This window comes from Mustela nigripes, chromosome 4 (genome assembly GCF_022355385.1).
Source record: "Mustela nigripes isolate SB6536 chromosome 4, MUSNIG.SB6536, whole genome shotgun sequence".
In the NCBI taxonomy this organism is placed as follows: domain Eukaryota; kingdom Metazoa; phylum Chordata; class Mammalia; order Carnivora; family Mustelidae; genus Mustela; species Mustela nigripes.
Genome location: NC_081560.1, coordinates 41,255,361 through 41,267,761, shown reverse-complemented (window position 1 = coordinate 41,267,761; position 12,401 = coordinate 41,255,361). Strand labels below are relative to the sequence as shown.

General features: G+C 48.9%; 1 protein-coding gene across 1 annotated transcript in view; it reads left to right on the top strand.

Annotated features, from left to right (window-relative positions):
- The window catches only part of EEPD1 (endonuclease/exonuclease/phosphatase family domain containing 1), a 109,122-nt gene that overhangs the window by 64,551 nt on the left and 32,170 nt on the right, over positions 1 to 12,401 (top strand). Inside the window, exon 3 of the mRNA XM_059396579.1 lies at positions 5,649 to 5,700. Within this exon, the coding sequence (XP_059252562.1) occupies positions 5,649 to 5,700 (52 nt within the window). The remainder of the gene's footprint in view (positions 1 to 5,648; positions 5,701 to 12,401) is intronic.

Genomic DNA, 12,401 nt, shown 5'->3' with positions numbered 1-12,401 from the left:
GCTCTCGGGCCCCCTGTCCCTTCCTGGGAGTCTGCCCAGAGTGTCCCCTCTCTAGAGATTCGCATCTGTTCTGCTGAGGATACAGGTGGTAACCATGGCCCCGTACTTGCCTGGTTTCCAGTCCGGGAGACAGTTTGGGCTGGCATGCTGGGTGCAGAGCTCGGGTCTCACTTACTCCATTCTTGTCCCCTACTCCCACTCCACCCCCAAGCCCTTCACACCAGAGCCACTTTATACCTTTATCGGGCATCTTCTGCCCCTTGGACTTTCAATGGCACCACCGCCCTAACTCATCATTAGCTACTCCTTGCCTCAAGATACAGTTCAAACTCCTTAATATGGTTTAACCAACCCTCTAAGCAGGCCTGGCCTCAGTTGTTTCTGCAGAATAATTCTTCGTCACCTATCCCATCCTCCAGACATCGCTGTGGTCCCTGTGGGCATTCAGTCTCTGGGCAGGGTGGAGGGATATGTTCACTCTACCTCCTGGTTCCTTTGCTCATACTTTTCCTCCCACTTGATCTCTCTGCCTCACAAGCCCATGGGCATCAGCCTAGAACAGTCACCTCCCAGGGAGCTTGCCAGCTTTGCACTGCCCTTCCAAAGAGCCCCATGGCACCCTGTGTTTGCCCCTTGAGGGTGCATCTGTGGCTGATGTATGTAACTGGTTCCTCCATCAGACTGAGAAGTTTGAAGGCAGAGGCTGTGTTTGCCCATCACTGCATCTCCGGTGCCCAACAGTGCCTAGTGCGTAATGCATAACCTTAAATATTTTATCTGTGCGGTGAGTGGATCACTCCTCCATGTTACATGTACATCCATAACGCATTTCCAAATGCTGCTATGTCTCACGCACTATACTGTGTCACCTCATAAATGCAGGGGAAGCTCGGTGCCAGAGTCCTCAGAGAGAGGGAGCTGGAGGGAATCCTTGACTCTGGTACCGCGCATGAGTTTCTGCATAGTCACAAGGTCTGGCCTTTAAATGATTTTGCGGCACCTATAGAACCATCTGCCTTTTCTCTTATCTGGCTCTTAGCTGCCTTTTCAGGGGCCATTAAGGTTCAGCCTGCAGCTCCAAGCCACCCCAGACAGCAGTGGGGCGGTGGTGGGGTGGGGGGAGCCCTCCAGCTTCTGTATCTTCAACTTTGTTGCTTTGCTTCCCTGCTTGCCGTGTCTGGTCCTTTCCCCATTGCTACCTCTCCTCGATAGACCTCGCTGGACCAGGCTCTGTGCCGCAGAATAAGGCCTCGGCCCTCAGCTAGCTCATCTCCTTGGGGATTAGTTAAGCAAACATTAATAGCAGGCATCCCCGGTCTACCCAAGTGTTGGCACTTCGACTTCAGAACTTGTCCTTAAAGTTGTCGTTTTTCTACGGAAAGCGCTGCTCTCGGCTGCTCTTGTGTTACCATTTGCCTCCGTTCTCAGCTGGGTGCTGAAAAAGAAATTGCTTGCCACTGAGACTGCTGATGGGAGCTCTGCTGTTTTCAGAGGGTGGTGACCAAGCCCCAGGCCACCATAAAGATATGCCCTCTTTAGTCCAGCCACCAGCCTACAGAACCCGGGAGAGAGGGGCACACTTCCCTCGGCACGTGCCCAAGCAGGATCCTAGCCTCTGGAAGGGCAGGGATAGTGTGGGTTCATCTCGGTCACCCTGATGCCTGGCAGTTTCTGAAATGTAGGAGGCATTCCATACACATTCATGGACTTAGCCAAAGGACAGAAGGAGGATGGGCAGGAGGGAGGGGACAAGGGAGGGAGTGAGGGAAAGACGAGCAAAGCTGGCACAGAGATGGGGGGGGGGGGAAATGAGAGGTCTGAACTGGAGGATGCAGAGAACGGCTTCATACGAGTGACATTATGTCCCAGGGACTCTCGGTATCAGTTTAGAGGAATCTGATACCACACATACTGAAAGAAATACCCCAAACTTGGAGCGTTTCCAATAAGGGAAGAACTAACATTAGGATAGTTATGTAACAGGAAACATCTCATATACTCTTTTTTTTTTAAGCTTTTATTTATTAATTTGACAGAGAGAAATCACAAGTAGTCGGAGAGGCAGCCAGAGAGAGAGAGAGAGATAGGGAAGCAGGCTCCCTGCTGAGCAGAGAGCCCGATGCGGGACTCGATCCCAGGACCCTGAGATCATGACCTGAGCCGAAGGCAGCGGCTTAACCCACTGAGCCACCCAGGTGCCCCAAACATCTCATATACTCTTAAAGACTACAGCTCTAAGGAGGGGAAAAAACCCACAGCTCCCTGAAGAAATCCAATGTTATAAGCAGCTGGGGCAGTAATGTCTCAGTACCATGTGCTGTTTCCATTTTGAAAGATCTGAGTGTCTTTTCCTCTTCCCGTCTTTTCTGCCCCGCCCCGAAAGCAATCTCACCTCACGCTGATGCTTTCGAGTAGTGTGGGAATGCCCCTCTTTTTCTCTGACCCCCTGCATAGGTTAATACTCTTTGGCCTTGGTTGTAGAGCAGGTGTTAAATCAGTTTAATCTGATTTAACTGGAGTGTTGAGGATTCTGAAGCTGCGTCGAAGGTACACGGGAGCAAAGTTCATGGGAAGAGGTGGAGAGGGTTGGAGAGTGGCACTAGACATGCCACGTATTTGCCACATCCCCAGTCAGGAGGAAAGTCAGAGCAGGAAGCAGCATCCTTCAGGCCTTGACTTAAATGAGAGTCAACTGATGTCTTTATATCATTTTTCCTTAGAGCCTGAAACTGTCGGTTTTCAGCTCACGTTCTATAATGGCTTGTGTGTACTATCTTTGCAAGCAGGGAGAGAAGGAGAGTTGACTATCTCAACAGTGTTCAAACCTTTCCTCTCATCGGTCGATGTCTGATATCCAATCCTGAATCGGACTTCAAGACCGTGGACTGGGGCAGAAATGAGAGACTGCTGAAAAATTTCCCCTGGTAGAATTATTTTCCAGTGGTTATTTCAGCAGCAGTTTAAGCTTCTGAAACTTGAGCTCCAGCTGGAAACCCCTAACTGAGCATGTAAGTTGCCATCCAAATCGGTGGCCTGGAATTTAGATTCGTGGGGAATCAGAATGTGCCGAGGAGTAGCCAGGAGCGCTGACCGGCCACTGGATACGTCCCCTTCATAGCAGGCCTGTGCGTACATGCCTGCAGTGCGTGTCACCGAGGGAAAACACACACGGTCATCTTGTTGGAGGCATTCTTCTACAGAGAGAGAAACTGAGGTCCGGCCAGTGAGCCAGGCTGGGCTGCATCAGCTATAATATTGACTGGGCCCTGCTAGTCGTTTAGTAAGTGTTCCTTGAATCCTTTCCATGCCTCAGTCACAGAGCCTGCAAACAGAATGGCGAGAAGACCCTTGAGCTCTCAGCTGTCAGGAGCTTCCTTGCTGTTTGGGAAGGGACAGACCACAGCAGATCTATTAAAGCACCCCAACAAATCAATGCTTTAATGGACTAGGAAGTGGGCTGGAGAAAATGAAATGTGACGATCAGAGCTGCTGCTTGACCTCAGTGTCCAGAGAAGGCTGCTTGGAGGACATGGAGTTCACATTTGGCCTGGAATGACACAGTGTCAGAGTCAGGGTTGTGAAGATGTTGGGCAGGACCCAAGGCAGACGAACAACAAAACCAGTGTCCAAGACATGGAGAGTCAGTGTGGCTGGAGCAGAGGGAATGCCCCGAGTCCTGTCTTTTCACTCTGAGAGTTGTTGAATTGTTAGTCGTGCTGGTAGTGTCCTATAAATTTTAAAACCATTATCGTCCTTCCCCGAGTTGCTGTTATGTAAGCCATTGCACTTGGCTGCCTGGGCTTGCCTTAGGTGCATGGAGAGAGTACGAAGAATTCTGTAAATTAAGGTGAACCTTATCATGAGGAATAACCCCTTTGGAGGGAGGCTCGTCAGCTGGGGAGTATGGACATTTCTGCTCCAGAGAATCCAGGCAGGTTGGTCGGAGGTAGAGAACGCAGTGGCCAGTGACCACAAACAGACTGGCTCCGCGGAGAGGGAGTGTCACGCGCCACCCACGGCTGACCTGCTCCCTAAACGATCTCAGCGAGCACTCGTGCTTCCTCCCATGTGCGCTGAGTCTGGCCTTCTGGCCACAAGTCAAAGGCAGCGTGTCGTGATGGGGAGGATGCCTCCTTGTAAAGCCTGCATCCACTAACGAATTTACGTCTCAGTTGCTGGCTACCGTCCCGGGCTCTGGTCCCTAAACCGGAAACTGGAGGGTTCATACGCTCCACACCTCTCCAATCCCCCCGGTGCCTTTGCCTCTGCTGCCCCTCTGTGGGTGGCCTTTCTCCCCAGTCAAGGCTAGCCCAGACCCTCCTCCAGGAAGCCTTCCTTGTTCTCTGCCAGGACCGGGCTTCTCTTTGCATCTTGGCCCATCCCCGTGGCACCCTGCCTTGTGTTCTGACTGTGGTCTGATTGTGGCCTCCGAGAGGCTGTGAGCTCCTGAGCAGAGAGCGTGTCCTGGTCATTGCACACCCTTGCCCACCTGCACACAGTAGGGCTTGATTACTGTGCGGTCAGCAGCTGAGCAGGCCGTCTTCGTAAGCAGAGGTTTTAGCTGTTGGCTTATTGGCATCAAAAGGACATGAAGAAAAGATTAATACTGAACATGGGCACCTGTTTACTTCTTTATATTCCTCTGAATGTGTTCAGATCCATTGCATAAAGCAGCTGTCATTATTTTTTAGAATTTTTTTTTTTAAGATTTTATTTATTTGTTTGAGACAGAGAGAGCACAAGCAGGGGGAGTAGCAGGCAGAGGGAGAAGCAGGCTCCCTGCTCAGCAGTGACCCCTATGTGGGACTTGATCCCAGGACCCTGGGATCATGACCTAAACCAAAGGCAGACACTTAACCAACTGAGCCACCCAGGCGCCCTATTTTTGGAATATTTTTAGGTGAAATGTACGTAACATAAAATCTGCTATTTTAACCATTTATGAGCATGAGACTATGTGAGTACATTCACACCACCATCCATCTTCAGAACTTTTTGGTCATCCCAAACTGAAGCCGCTAAACAACAGGTCCCCCATCTTCCCTCCCCCTGCCCCAGGCAGCCGCCCTTCTGCTTCCTGTCTCTTTGGATGCAACCGTGCTAGCTATCTGATAAAAGTGGAATGAGACAGCATTTGTCCTTTTGTGTCTGGCTTGTTTTACTTAGCATGATGTCTTCGTGCTTCCTCTATGTTGTATCACGGGCCAGAATTTCTTTTCTTTTTCAGGCTGAATATAATTCCATCATAGGTCTCTGCCACATCTTGTTTATCCCCAGCATTGTCCATTAATGGGCATTTTAGTTGTGTCCCCCTTTTGGCTGCTGTGAGCATGGATGTGCAAATGTCTGCTGCAGGTCCTATCTTCAACCCCTCTGGGTGTAGGCCCGGACGTGAAATTTCTGGATCCTATGATGCCATCAACTGTACAATTTAGAAACATTTTTGATCATTCTGAAGCGGTCATTTCAATTCAAAGCAAAGGTTCCTTTAGATGGGACTCAGCAGAAATGCAGGCTGACAGGTCAAAATTTGTTCTCATGATTTGGCTGATGCTTGGTGATGTGAAATGATTTGTTTTCAATTTGAAATGATTTGTTTTCAATTGGTTTTCAAGCCCAGTTTCATTTTTTTTTTTTTTTTCTTACAGCATCAAGCTTCTAGCTGTGCAGGAACTACTTGACAGAGAGGCTCTGGAAAAGGTAAATCTTTTGTTCTTACCACCCCACCATCACAAACATAGAACAGAGGGCCACACACGGGAAAAACTCAGCTCCCTGTGGTCAGAGATAGCACTTACTGCAAAGTGCATCTGTTATTTTGTTCTTACCAGTCAGTGAATCGTGCGGCATTTTCATCCACTTTCCCACATTGCTCACATCCTGTTAACAGTCTCAGCACTGCTCGGCCACTTCAGGGTCCTGTTGAACGCAGAGGCAGCCTTTCTTTTCCTTTTAACACCAGGCACTGGACCAGACTCCATGCTGGCCCCTTCACTCCCCTTCTGTGTGTGGGTGTTAGTTCCTCTCTAGGCTTGTGAATGATAAAACAAAGGCCCAGTAAACTTAAGTCACATGCCCAAGGAAAATTAACTAAGCAGCAGAGTAAAGATTTGAACCCCACGGTTCCATTTCCTAAATCAGTGCTTTTTCTGTTTAATGGGCGAGTTCATGAGTTTGATCCCCCTTTTAGGCTGGCTCTCTGTGAGGATTAGGAAACTCCCTCCCCAACTCAAACTACTGTTTCACTATGCCCTGGAAGAGATACCCAGTGTTTCAGCTTCCATGATCAAGTCAAGCAGGCAGCCGAGGATCCTTTCCAGGTCAGGAGTTCAAATTCTGTGTGCAAGGTTGGGTAGGCTCTGGAAAACAGATCGGGCAAGACCAAGACCCACCTCTTGGGTCTCTCAACTCATACCAAGCTGCTCTCCTGGGAGTGACTCTGTCTCTTCCTGAGTATGTAGCTATGGGTACTAATTAGAATCTATAACGTTAGTGTAAAAGGAAATGGTTAGAGATATAAACACTCAAGCAGTATTATTTTATTAATAGAATTTTACATGTTTGGATTAGTGGTCAGTCTGCTGGTTGGCCCTGAAGCAGTTTTGAAGCACCAAGTGGTCATGTGCGGGGAGAGGGCTGCTGAACGCTGGCTCTGAATTTAACATTACTTTAAGCTCATTTTGGCCCCGGGTAAAACAGAGATGATGCTGCTTGCCTGACCTCAGAGAGGCAACATGAGAACCAAATGAGCGAGTGCAGCGGAAGGGCTTTCTAAATGCCAAAGCACTCGACACATATTAATTCTTAATTATGTGTATCAATTCTTAATACACATCCAGTCATTAAAATGCAGGAGGCCCGGCTCACAAAGATATCCTTGGGCCAAATGACAATGTTGGATGTGGATCATGGATTAGATTAGAAAGTATTCTATCAACGTGAACTTTCCCTGAAGTCGATAACTGGCACGTGTCAGAGAATGGACTTGTTCCTAGGAATTATGCACTGATGTGTTTAGGAATAAAGGGGCATGCTGTTTGTGCCCTCTTCTCAAATGATTCAGAGAAAAATGTGTGTGTGTGTACACACACACACACACACACACGTTGGTGGGGAAGAGGTTGCGTAGATGATAAAGCAAATGGGGCTGAGTAGGACTGGGTAGAGGAGCGTATGAAGATTCTTTGTTCCAGAAACCTTTAAAAAGTTACCTCTCCACAAACAGTGTTCTCCTCAATATTCTTTATGATTCTTTTGTTTTACTACTTAATTTCAAAGAAACCCAGAGCCCTTCAGACAAAACTCATAAACCCGTGGCGTCCGTACACTAAGCTGTATCCGTATAATAAGAACTCAGGCACCGAGACCATCGGTTAGGTCTTGCAGCTGTGTTAATATTCGATTTGGAGAAGCTGCCCCAGGCAAGCCAGTTTGGGGGACTGACGGTGGGGGGGGGGGGGGGGGGGGGGCCCGGGGGGGGGGGGGGGGCCGCCGGGGTGCCCCCGGGGGGGGGGGGTGGTGCGCCTGCCACGGAGTGGGGTGGGGAGTGTGGGGCTCAGGCAGCCTGGGCCGGAGCCGTCTTCCTCCTTCGTAACTGGGGCGTCCCAGGTCACTGACCCTCTCTGTGCTTCAGTTCCCCAGTCTGTGAAGTGCAAAACTTTATCATCCCCAGTTCACAGAGGGCTTGAGAAGATGGAGTTGACAGTCAGTGTAAAGGACTTGACTCTGTGTCTGACGCTCAGTGATCCCCAGAAGTTAGTGGCTGCACCTCCCCCCTCCCCTCCCCTCCCTCCCTCCCTTTTTCTCCCCAAGTCTGACGGTGGTTTTGTATTATTCCCCGATCTCTGCACGTGGTAAGTACGAAGATTTATGAGATGGTCCAAATATGCACAGAGGCTAGCTGGAGGCCAAGTTCACTTAGCGTCCTTCTTCCTGCCGCCTTCTGTTCATTCGTTCATCCATCCATCCATCCATCCATCCATCCATCCATCCATTCTTTCCTCTCAAGGCTTCTGCTGAGCTTCTATGTGCCAGGCAAGCAGCAAACATTCTTCGGAAAGTCCAGAAGCAACCAGTTGATGCAAGCTGGGTCGTCAGCGGCATTTTGAGGGACACGTGGTCTGTTCCCTGGCATCGTATTATTTTTTTTGCAGCAAGACTGACCTGGTTCCTTTGCTGGCATGAGATAGGCTCCCAAGGTGCCTCATGACATGTGGATTCTCATTCACCTGGACAAGTTCGAGACCCACCTAGGAAGGGGCTTAGTAAACTGCTTAGTTTGCTGTTCAGAGTGTGGTCTGTGGGCCAGCAGCATCGTAAGCTGGTTAGAAAGACAGATTCTCGGCTCCACGCAGACCCCTAGAATCAATCTTCCTTCTAACAAGACCCATTGAGTTGTGTGTGCTAAGGTCCAGGAAGGTGTCCTGAGGATAATCAATTCTGATCACCATCCCTGCTGTCGACGCACCCACCTCCGTAGAGAACCTCTGAGATGTCAGGCATTTGGTTTGGGGGCCAGATAAGCTCTTTTTCTTCCTTTCTTTTTTTTTTTCTTTTTTCTTTTCTTGCACCAGAAAAGCAGCAAACATCATCATTCTATTTGTCAGAACCCAGTTTTTATCTTTAGTTTTCCTGTTTATTCCTTTCATTTATTTTATATATTTTTTAACATAAGGATGATAGTTCAGTTTTTTTTTGTTTTTGTTTTTGTTTTTTTTTTTGACAGAGAGAGACAGCAAGAGAGGAACACAAGCAGGGGAATACAAGCAGAGGGAGGAGCAGTGGGAGAGGGAGAAGCAGGCTCCCGCTGAGCAGGGAGCCCAATGTGGGACTCGATCCCAGAACCCTGGGATCATGACCTGAGCTGAAGAGAGATGCTTAACGACGGGGCCACCCCGACATCCCTTCTTTTTATTTAGAAAATAGTCTTATTTAATTTAATAGTTAGAGCCAGAAAGGCGTCAGCTAGACAAACATCCTGCAAACCTCAAACCTCTTTGACTGTCTTTGGAGATGGGCTTCCAACAGCAATCTGCTTTTGTGGTTTGCAAGACTGAACTCCCTGAGACCCTGCCTCAGTGGAACTGGTCCCCCTCCAGACTCAGGCCCAAGAGCGGGGACCTGTTGCCCTCGTGCCTTTCTCTTATAGTGTGGAAGCTCTTCGTGCATTATCTCCCTCCTAGGGACTTGCAGGTTGAATCCGACCAGTAAACAGTCAGATTATATAAAACATACTGGAAAAGGCTGATGAGAAGCAGTGTTTTGGAGTCTCCTAGATACTAAGATTTCTAATCCTTTTTTCCCCCTCATATTAGGCATTATTATGGTCTTAGTATTCCAGCTTCAGACTACCAGCCATGTGCCTGACTCCTCCTGTCCCAGGTTTTAGGCAGAGAGCCTCTCTGCTGTAATAATGGCGAGGTGTTCCTGGCTTTCACAGGGCCCTGGGGTCAGCTCTGGGGAAGCTCTATTGTTGTAGAGCCAAGGTCCCCTCCTAATCTCACCCCTGTTTGGCTACTGGACCTGGCAAGGGACCTTCCTTGGAGGCCCCAGGCCCTTTCTTCATGCATAAAACTGATCTCTCTCGTGTCCTCTCACCCTAAAATGCTTGGGGTTTACTTTCCTAGTACATCTCTCATCACATCGTGGAGAGGAGGAAATTGTTTTTTCATGCTCTGTTTTCTTGCATTTTCTCTGCTTCCCTGCCCCGGGGGTCCTTACTGGGCTTCAGGACCTCTAAGGCTAACATTTGCCCTACTCACCATTAGAACACCCTTCCTGAGGAGATGTGAACGGTGAGCTCAGGCCTGTGTGTGTGAACCCTCACACACTCAGTAAGGTTCCAGTTTTCACCTCTCCTAACACTGCTCATCTTAAGTCAGGTGCAGTAGTAGATTGGGTTGGAGCTTAGGGATCCCTGGGGGGATTAGGTCTCTGAATTTCTCTTCTCTACAAAGGCTGCAAAAAGTCATTTCCTGGACGAGTGTCAATTACTTGTCTTTTATTTAAAAAATAAGCTATAGGGCGCCTGGGTGGCTCAGTGGGTTAAGCCGCTGCGTTTGGCTCAGGTCATGATCTCAGGGTCCTGGGATCGAGTCCCGCATCGGGCTCTCTGCTCAGCAGGGAGCCTGCTTTCTCCCCTCTCTCTCTCTGCCTGCCTCTCTGCCTACTTGTGATCTGTGTCAAATAAATAAATAAAATCTTTAAAAAAAAAAAAAAAATAAGCTATAAACCACACAATTAATGAACTAAGTTTCTCTACCAATTTCTTGTCTTAAAAAACTGTTGGAACCACGAGAAGATTCCTTAATATGCATACATGTCAGGACATGTGACAGTCCCCTGACAAGAAGTTTTGGATTTTGCTGGGCTTTGTCGTCAAGCATCTATCAGGAGCGGAGATTGAGGACCAACTTCGAGAAGGGTTCATGCCATCCTGTTCTCTCCATTCTCTCTGGTTTAAGTGTGGGATGCTTTTGTTTTTCTGAACTTAAGGCACACAGACTAGTTTCCCAGGCCTTATAAACAGGCCGGTCTAATGCCTTTAAACGTGGCATTGCATGAGAGGAAATAAAAATATTAGTACAGCTTGATTTAGTAAGATCATTTTTCAATGACCCTTTCAAACAGCTTCCTGCAAAGCCGCAAACAATAGTTTGGCCGTTCACTCCAGCTGAAGGTCATCCTGTTGCTGGATGAGCCAGAGGGCAAAGCACCGGCTGACCCAACCCCAGATCCAAGTCGGCCTGAAGACCTGCCTGTGTGAGGTTCAGGCCACCCAGCACACAGCCATCGGCCATCTCTGTGCTACAACACCCCGGCCTCCACAGGCCATGACTCAGCCGTTAATCACAAGCTGGCTGAGCCCACGCTCTGTCCCCTGGGACTCTAGCTTTGAGGGTGAACAGATTGGGGTTGAATCCAGCTCTGATATTTACCAGCTGGGGGTTCTCGTGGGCAAGTTATTGATCAGACTTGGTTTCTTTTTAACATGAAGGGACTAGTACCTACCTCCCTGGATGTTTTACGAGAATTAAAGACGATAACATGTGAGATAAAAGAAATTATGTCTAGAGTGAGCATGAAAGTGATGGTGGCTGGTGCTGTCCCTGCTTAATGAGATTATCCCTGTTGTCACCATCACCATCATCATTGGTATCTCTTTTTTCTCCTTTCTTGAGAAGCCCAACTTGAGATTGAGCTGATGCCTTAGAGGACGTTGAAAAAGGAGTTACCACCCCTCCCTCCCCTTGTTTGGGAAGTTGTCCAGGGCAAACGGCCTGCCAGTCTTCGTGTGTGCTCTTGGACATTTTCCCTAGAATTTCAGCATTGAACCCAGGCTCTGAGTGTAGTTTTCCTACAGGGGGAGCAGAGGATCCCTCAGACCTCTTCTGGCACTTCATGTGGGAGATGAAGTGAATACATTTCACCCACGAGCCTGACCCTAGAAAAATTGAACTTGGTGCTTGCATGTGGTAGCTGGTCAGGAACTTTTGCAGCTGGACCCTGGTGGTGGGCAATGTTGGAATTCAAAGTTAATAGCTTTCTGGGAACTTTCAGAAGGAAATAGGGGGTATATAAGAATCACATCGATGGGTATGAATGAGCTATGGATGCTAAGTGCTTGTGTCTCTAACTGGTGACCAGCTTTCCTGAACATATGCGCAGGTGCACATAAACTTTAGCTCTGACATTACCTGCTTCTGGAGTGTTTTTCGCTGTGATCTGGACTTCCAGTTAATTTAGTTTGTGCAGCAATTGAGTACTTAACATGTGCCTAAGTTGTACTGTAAACCAAGGGAGATAAAGTTACGTAAATACATTTGAATGGCGTGTATAGAAACTCAGAATGCCAGAGCTGAGGGAAACTGTTCAAACCCTGGGTTCTCACCCTGTCATCTTGTAGACAGGGCACAGAGGTCAAAGGAGCTGAAGTGTCCCCTTGACCCAGGGCCAGTTGTTTTGGAACCTGGAGTGCCCCAGTGGAAGGGGCTCCAGTCCAGAACTCCCTTCAAGAGAGCAGCTGCCTGTCTCCTGTGATCTCATTTAATCTGGACACTAGCTTTCCCGCAGGCTTTGTGGAAGCTTCTATCTCTGCATCTTCCAGGAGTGACCCAGAGGGTCAGTCCCAGGCCAGGTGATGGAGAGGTGAGACTCAGGGCTTTTAAAAGAATGACTTGTAGTGAAACAGACACAGGCATGTAGTGTTGGTCTCCCTGAGCCCCCCTTGGGTCCAGGAGGGGAAATAGAGAATATGGGCTGGGGGTTGGAGGGCCCCGGATGTGGACAGGCCCAGGGGAGCATCTGAGAGTGGTGTGAGGGCTGCGGGGGTCTGGGGGCCTGCAAAGGGGGCAACACAGAACGTGCAGCAGACATGCCCTCCACGTGGGCTCAGAGTCAAC